Source organism: Nelumbo nucifera, chromosome 1 (assembly GCF_055504915.1).
Source record: "Nelumbo nucifera cultivar China Antique chromosome 1, China Antique-T2T, whole genome shotgun sequence".
Classification (NCBI taxonomy): domain Eukaryota; kingdom Viridiplantae; phylum Streptophyta; class Magnoliopsida; order Proteales; family Nelumbonaceae; genus Nelumbo; species Nelumbo nucifera.
This window is the reverse complement of record NC_142649.1, coordinates 142,068,362-142,076,344: the sequence shown is the minus strand read 5'-3', so window position 1 is coordinate 142,076,344 and position 7,983 is coordinate 142,068,362. Positions and strand designations below refer to the sequence as shown.

At 36.9% G+C, this 7,983-nt stretch overlaps 2 protein-coding genes across 3 annotated transcripts; both read left to right on the top strand.

Annotated features, from left to right (window-relative positions):
* The first annotated feature begins 1,512 nt into the window (after positions 1-1,512).
* Positions 1,513-2,395, top strand: LOC148803927 (cysteine-rich repeat secretory protein 38-like). The gene is made up of 2 exons (XM_088898499.1): positions 1,513-2,227; positions 2,376-2,395. Exons 1-2 carry the CDS (start codon positions 1,513-1,515, stop codon positions 2,393-2,395), a joined length of 735 nt encoding a protein of 244 aa, XP_088754625.1.
* A 527-nt stretch (positions 2,396-2,922) lies between these two features.
* On the top strand, positions 2,923-4,356 carry LOC148803926 (cysteine-rich receptor-like protein kinase 15). 2 transcript variants are annotated; one of them, XM_088894518.1, is made up of 4 exons: positions 2,923-3,115; positions 3,275-3,512; positions 3,606-3,756; positions 3,846-4,356. In XM_088894518.1, the coding sequence occupies exons 1-4, from the start codon at positions 3,064-3,066 to the stop codon at positions 4,155-4,157; spliced, it is 753 nt and encodes a 250-aa protein (XP_088750644.1). In that variant the 5' UTR covers positions 2,923-3,063; the 3' UTR covers positions 4,158-4,356. The 2 variants fall into 2 exon arrangements, with proteins under 2 accessions (XP_088750644.1, XP_088750645.1); XM_088894519.1 differs by having other exon boundaries at positions 2,979-3,115; positions 3,271-3,512.
* Positions 4,357-7,983: the final 3,627 nt, after the last annotated feature.

Here is a 7,983-nt window from a genome sequence, read left to right as displayed (position 1 = left end):
CGGAACACAGATGAAAAGAAAAATTGCACACTTATCGTGATAATCCTGGAAGCTGGATTGACAAGCTTCAATAGCCATCCTCTTCTCCTCGCGTCTATGCGGTTCCAGACAACGATCGCTAGCCTATCATTAGGCGTTGATGCGACTCTCCAAAACGGCTTCTTCCGAAATTTTCCACCTGCTCCTCCTTCGTACCCTCCTGCCGTCGTCGCCATGACAGCTCAATTCCAAGCTTGACTCAAGACACAGAAATGAAAGCAACGCCCACCTATAATAGGGTTTTTACTTTTTCATTTTCGAGAAAAAGAGAGAGATCCTTGATTAATTACTTGGCCGGAGTAGTTCAGGTTGGATCTTAGAGATTGGCCGCCAAACTGTTGAAGGGTTTGAAGGAAGGAGTGACGAGAGATGAGAAAGAAGGTTGGGCTTGGAATCAGGGGTTTGAAGGTTTTTTTTGTCATTTTCATTTTTCATGTTTTAATCGCATGGAATGGGAATAGGGAAATGCCATTCCGTCCAGAGGGGGAATTCGATTCCAATTACACTGAATTGATTTCGGTTCTGGGTTTCTATTCCTGCGAACCAAATATATCCTAAATTTTCTTCCTCTTCCCACACCCAACCAATCCACTTCAGGTTTTGGCCCCCTTATAAAAATTTCTTGGCTCCGCCCCTGTTAATAACAACCTAGAGATCCTCAAGAGAAAATACTTAGAATGAAATAAAGAAAGGAAGTAAATCAGATCACACCACAAAATACACATGATTTATGTGGTTCGGCTCTTTTAGCCTATGTCCACTGGTGATAACAGAGCAGATAATCCACTATTATCAACAAATGTTAGAGATACAAAGATGAATAACTTCCTAAACATTCAAGAAGTCTCACTCTTATAAGGCCTCACGGAAAACTTGTTCCAATACACTCCCAACCTGAAAGTCTCCTAAGCTCTCACCTACTTCTCAAGCAAGCTTAATTGGGGGGCAAAATACAAAATAGTATTTATAGGCATGAAAAAAACCCTTAAGAACATAATATAACATGTTGATTCTACAAACTGATACGAATGGGGTCCATATCACAACCACCACAGACCTCAATGAAAATTTCCCTTGGTTCTTCACTATATAAGGGGGTTGTGGGTTGGACCAGCTAGGAATTGGTCTCAACAAAAAAGTTGAAGGTAAAAAACATAACATATGGTTTCTAGATGTTCACTCCTCTGATTATGGGATGATGTATCCTCCATAATTTCTCATATTATCATTAATAAAATTCCCATTTTACCAAAAAAGAAAGTACTTTCCTTTGAAACAAGGAGAAGATGATGTTGACAATGACCTAATTAAAAATTTGTCAAGTCTATCGGCTGAAGATTTAGGTTTGAAAATATGGGGAGTATATGCCGTCTTTTATTTTTAACTTGTCTACAGCTTGAATTATCCTCCCAAACTTGTGTAAATGAAATGTGGCCTTGCTATTTACTTCTCTTGATTTCTTCCTTGCTGGTGATGAATATAAACCCTTGTTATGCCCAACTCCTCTACAATGCCTGTTCAAACACAAGCAGTTACACTCCTAATAGCCACTTTGAAACCAATCTTGACATTCTTCTTCCTTCTCTTTCTTCTAACGCAATTAACACCGGTTTCTACAACACCTCTGTGGGCGAATATCCAGACCAAGTATATGGACTTGTTCTTTGCAGAGGTGATACCACCCCTGAAGATTGTCAGGATTGTTTGGAAGCAATTATTCACGACGTCAAACAACTTTGTCCTAACTGGAGAGGTGCAACTGTATGGTCTGTGTTGTGCTTTCTGCGCTACTCCGACCACAGATTCTTCTCTTCAACTGAGGAGCTGGGAACCGTAAACTATCAATCTCCGGTGAATATTACAGATCTGGATCGATTTCTTCCTTTAATGGAAGATTTCATGGGTAACCTTTCATTCCAGACAGCTTTTGGTCCTACTAATACCATGTTTGCGGTGAAGAAGCAAGGTTTTCTGGCGGATACGGTTTATGGTCTCATGCAATGCACCAGAGATTTATCAAAGGATGAATGTTACGGATGCTTAAAGGCTGACATTAAACACTATGAAAGATGCTGCTATTTTAGTCGAGGAGCGATGATTCTGAGGGTTAGTTGTTTATGGAGAATTGAACTTTTCCCTTTTAATCAAGATTCAGGTGGAACACAGTCTCCTTCTTTGACGTCAGAGGGTATGTATAGTTTTAATTTTCAAATTTTAGTTATGCTTATTCATGATAATAAATTCGAAAATATGTCTCCAAATTAATCCACCTTTTCGTTTTTCTAATTCATGTGCGTCATATCTCTGTTTCAACAATTTGACAACCTTTGAAACAGGTTGTCAAGATCCAAAATAAATTAGAATCTAATCTCCATCAATTTTGCAAGAATTGGAGCTAAAATTGCCAACCTTCAACCACAGCTTTGAACAATAATAGATTCAAAATAAATTACAACTGTCTATCAAGATCCAACATTAACTTTAATTGATCGTTCTCAAGAGTTATCAGCGTCATTGGATTCTTTTTACTATATGATCTATAGACCATCTTTGGAGTCTACTACTACAATTCTACTGTCCCAAAGAAATAAAGTTACTTGGTTTAAATCATTATTAATCTAAGGACAGCAGAACTTCATTCCTGCTGGAATGACATTCCCCCATTTGAGGAAATGGCTATTCTCTGTCCCTCCCTTGGGAATGAAATCCTATTCTTGCTGATTGCAATTCCCATTCCTGTCTGAATCAAACAGACTATGAGAATAGACCACTCAGATTCCGAATTTGGAGGATTTTGGTTCTAATTCCAATTTGCAAATCAAACGGACACTAATTTTATTAATGGTTCGGATGCTATATTATTAGGGTGAATTGCCAAATGGCAAGAAAATAGCTGTAAAAAGGCTTTCAACAAGCTCAGTGCAAGGTTCTGAAGAATTCAAGAATGAGGTTACCTTAATTGCGAGACTTCAACACAAAAATCTGGTAAGGCTCTTGGGTTGTTGCATTGAGAGAGAAGAAAAGATGCTGATCTATGAATTCATGCCAAATAGCAGCCTTGATGTCTTTCTCTTTGGTTAGTAACCTTGACTTCACTACTTGTAGTTTGATGATTTGATCTCTACAAGTCCACAACTGCATGAACTACCTCTTTTAAGTCTGTGTGCATTTCTGAGCATGTAAATACAAAATTTTCATTAGAACATCTGATAGCACAGATTCTGTTCCTAGTCAGATCCACAAAGACAAGTTCAGTTAGATTGGAGTAGGCGCCTCAGTATTATTAATGGAATTGCAAGAGACCTTTTATATCTTCATGAGGATTCTCGACTCAAAATCATTCATAGGGACTTAAAGGCTAGCAATGTTTTATTGGATGAGGAAATGAATGCTAGAATATCTGACTTTGGAATGGCTAGGATCTTGGCTGGTAATGAAAGTCAAGCCAAAACCAGTAAAGTAGTGGGGACATTGTAAGATTACGCTTACTATGTCTTCTTTTCTTCTTCTTGCTCTTCTTCCTGCATGAGCGTAGTGTTGATTGAGTTTAATGTGATTTGGTATAGTGGGTACATGGCTCCAGAGTATGCTATGGCAGGGTTATTTTCAGTGAAGTCAGATGTTTTTAGCTTTGGGGTTCTGCTGCTAGAGATTTTAAGTGGTAAGAGGAACAATGGACTCCAACTAGTTGAGTTTTCTCTGAGCCTCCTCACACATGTATGCTTTCTCTGGTCATTGATCCTTATCACAATTTAATTTAATTTGTTCTATATAAGGTATATATGACAATCTAAATAAAATTGCAGGCATGGCGATTATGGTCTGAAGGCAAAGGCTTGGATTTCTTAGATCCTTCCATTATTAATTCAAGCCCAACAAATCAAGGGTTGAGATGCATCCATATTGGGTTGTTGTGTGTTCAGGAAGCAGCAGCAGATAGACCCACAATGTCAAATGTTGTTGTCATGCTGCGTAGTGAATCCATAGCTCTTCCTCAGCCCAAGCAGCCAGCATTTGCAGTTGGGCATTTTAATATTAAATCAGATCAATCCTGCTCATCCACTGCTAAAGTTGGATTCATCAATGTTGTAACCATGTCAAACGCTGCATCTAGATGAACGTTCACATTCACATTTGCTATATCATATTCAGAATTGTTTTTCTTCTTTTCTGTTTCTAGGTCAAGTACAAATTTACCAGAACACAGGGCAAAGCCACGAGATGCAACAAGACAAATACCACCCGCAAAAAAGAAAAAAAAAAAAAAACACAAACAAAAAAAAAAGGATTTCGTTCATTACAAACTTACCGCCCATTTCTCTCTCCACTCCCATGCCCGTTCATTTCTCTCTCTCCCCCACTTCCCCTCAGGATATGTTCCCAATACATGGCTGGGATGGGCTGTGGGGCGCTGATGCGAATTCCCTGCTCTTAACCAAACTCCAGCATTGCTCTTTGATCTCCCTTATCTTCCACCTTATTTCAATTTCCACTTCTCTTTCCTCTCTCTCTCTCTATGATCCATTAGTTGTCAACTGTCGGTAGAGGATAGTGTTTCTTTTTGTAGTTTGCTTTCTCAAAATAAAAAGAGTCATTTATTAGAACACCCCCAATAGTTTTATAGATTTACTTAAACCTATCTTATAGTTTTCATTTTATTAAAACACCCCCTATAGTTTGCAGCCTATTTACTTAAATGATGTTTGGTTAAGAATTATTTGTTTTGCTATCTAAAAATAGTAACATGATCACCTAAACTAAACGGAAAATGTTCAAGGTCATGGGCTTGTTGTTGTTTATTCCAAAAGTACCCCTAACACTTTTTTTATAGAAAACAAATTTGACCAAATAGGCAAATAGAGTGGTTCCTCATGTCTTACCAGGGGCATAAATGACATTTTCATTTTTATCTTCTTTTGATTAAATTTATTTGAATAGATGTTAGGGTCAAAATTATCATTTTCCACTTTCATCTAATGGAAGGTCAATTAAGTAAATTGATTGCAAACTATAGAGGTGTTTTAGTAAAATGCAAACTATGGGATAGGCTTTAATAAATGACCCAACTAAAAAACTAAGTACCCATTTGTCAAGTCTTTTTTAGAAGATTTGTTGCACGATCTGATAGTTAAAAGACATGAGCTTTTGCAGGTAGATCTTGAAAGACCAAGGATTGTTTGGTTGAAATGTTTTTCATAGATCATATGAAAAACCATAAAAGATAGAAAACTCTTTTATAATGTGAATAAAATATGTATTCATATACATGAAATGTCTTGTGTGTGGGCCAACTAACCTTTCATTTAACACACAAGGGACCCGCTTACATGTTTATAGGTGCATATCATAGTTGTGGGCTCCACATATAATTAGGGGTGGATTCGTGCCGAGTCGAACCAAATACTTGGTTATTTGAGCTCGACTTGTAGAAATAGTGTTAGGCTCAAGCTCGAGCTCGAGCTTGAATGCAAGCCAAGCTTTTTCTAAAAAATAAAAAGTATACATATAAAAATAATTTTTTTTATTTTACATAAAAGAAATTAAGAATTATAAAAATTATTATTATATATAATAAAAAATATTTATTATATATATATTTATATGTACATATGTATGTATGTATAATAAAAATTATTTATTTATTATACTAGGTTCGATTAGCAAACGAGCTTATATATCGGGCTCAAGCTCAGCTCAAAACTTGATTTATACTGAGTCGAGCTGAGCTTTTCATGAGTTAAGCTCGAATACCTTGTGAGAAGCTCGGCTCATGGCCGCCCCTACATGAAATTACGACAGATGCTATACTTTAGAAACAATGATAGTGGTATCATTGATGCTACTATCTACAACGTTGCTGCCATGGAAAAATTAGAATGGTGTGTTCTTGTAAACCCTAAACCAGTATGTTTCATCATCCTGACCACCAATGCTACCACTTTCAACCTTCCCTAACCAATACACAAGACGGCTTAAACACTTTGTCCTATTTTTCATGGAGAACCAATTGGAAGCTCAACTATAAGAAATCCTTAGGTGGATAGCTCTGAATAAGCTAGGAGCTCATGTAAGCAAAACTTTTCTCGGCACCAATTAGAGCATTTGGCTTAATGAAACTTCACTATTTCAGACATTGTTCAATCATGTATAGGTAGAAGCAACACTTGGTACTTGAATACATTTGATGTCAATGATTTTCTTAAAGTGGCAAAGCACATAATTATCAAGATGCAACACACAAAACAACTCATACAACCTAAGGGCCAATTACTTGACCTCAACAAAAAGAAATTACTTGACCTGAACTAGTAATATAACCTTAAGTCCAACAAGCTACTTAGATCTAAAATTTAGAAGAAAATCATGTCAAATGCAATACTTAAGTAGGTGTCGTTTGGAAAGTCTTTTTTGAAAGATGTTTCGGCAGACCTAATAGCCAAAAGACATTGTAAGCTTTTATATTAAGACCGGCACATCTTCCTGCTCGTCTTTCTGTGCAAAGACACAGTGAAAAAAGTTGAAAAGATTAATTTGGAGCTTCCCAAAAATAGCCCAAAACGAACTTCAATGAGACATCATTTGGCAGCTAGATCTTTTCCCAACCAAATAGGAAAAGATCAAAATGTAGGCTGCCAAGCTTCTAAACAACGACAGCTCTCATAAAAAGACATGCCAAATGGGGCCCTACGTAAAATCCATAAGACTTTGCACTGAGAATGAAATTCAAATTAAATGCTTTAGAATCTTTTGAAAAGTTCCATGTCTACTAGATATGCCATGTATGCAGGTAAGAGAACTTGTAGTTAACTACTTTGCTAGCTATGGCAACTTGTAGTTGAGGTTAGATACCTCAAATCTAACCTTGTCACCTCATAACTTGCAAAGGTACAAATCCTAGTCATCCCCATTCAGTTCATATTATTAAGACCATTTTTTCATTACTAGGAGATATAAATAAAACTCCAACCAACAAAACTACTTGCAATAAATGCAGCAGTTTAACATAAAATTAAGCAATTAAATGGCAAAATTAGGCCATTTGTTCTTAGTAGCCAAGTTGGGTGCTTTATAGAATGAAATAAGTAGCCAAGTTGGGTGCTTTTTTTCATAAAATTCCATCAAACAGTAATACTGATTATGATGACCCATTGAAGAACAATTACCCATTAAAGAAAAAAACAAGAACAAATGAACAATGATCGGATGGGGACTGTACCGTCATGCTAAGAAATATCCATTGTTCGATTGATGTAGCAATTACCCTAGATTGATTTCCTATAAAACATGATAACATTAGGTCTGAGAAAAAGAAGAAGAAGAAGAACGTTAGATGTTTGTGAAGTACCGTAAATGGCAAACCAAATGTTGAAGAGGTGGAGATGAGAATGGGAGGACTTATTGCAATTTCGATTTCAGGGGTGTCAGGACTCCAATAAGGAGAAGAAGAAGTGGAGATGAGGATGGGAGGATTTATCCAAGAGTGTCTCAAGTGTGTGCTTATGGCACACATTCGAGGAAGACATGGGGGGAGGGAAGAAAAATGTTGGTTTCGAGCTTCGCGAGTCTTTTATAGACGGGAGCTTTTATGTAAAAGAACTATGAATTGCTAAACGAAAATAGATAGGAAATCAAGCTAGGGGGCTTTCAGAAGCTAAAAAGGCCACATAGAAAGACTTACAGAATGCAGCCCAAGTATTTAAAGGAAGGGAAAGTTCCACTTTAGTACCCTGAACTTTGGGGGTAGTGTCAAATTAATACGGGGACTTTCATATGTGTCACTATAGTACCTAAACTTTCAAAAAGTATCAAGTTGGTTCCTATAGCTGATGGTCAGTTATCTATTGAAAATGTCAAAACTACCTTTCAAAAGTAGACACTATTCATTGTCTTCTACATTGAAATTGAACCTCCCAAAAAACAAAAAAGCTCAACCATCATCCAACC

Bases quoted from the DNA above. Each gene is read 5' to 3' on its own strand.
- LOC148803927 (XM_088898499.1), top strand. From the start codon at position 1,513: ATGAATATAAACCCTTGTTATGCCCAACTCCTCTACAATGCCTGTTCA. The intron at 2,228-2,375 runs GTATGTATAGTT...CCTTTGAAACAG, and splicing joins TCCTTCTTTGACGTCAGAGG to GTTGTCAAGATCCAAAATAA.
- LOC148803926 (XM_088894518.1), top strand. From the start codon at position 3,064: ATGCTGATCTATGAATTCATGCCAAATAGCAGCCTTGATGTCTTTCTC. The intron at 3,116-3,274 runs GTTAGTAACCTT...GTTCCTAGTCAG, and splicing joins CCTTGATGTCTTTCTCTTTG to ATCCACAAAGACAAGTTCAG. The intron at 3,757-3,845 runs GTATGCTTTCTC...ATAAAATTGCAG, and splicing joins CTCTGAGCCTCCTCACACAT to GCATGGCGATTATGGTCTGA.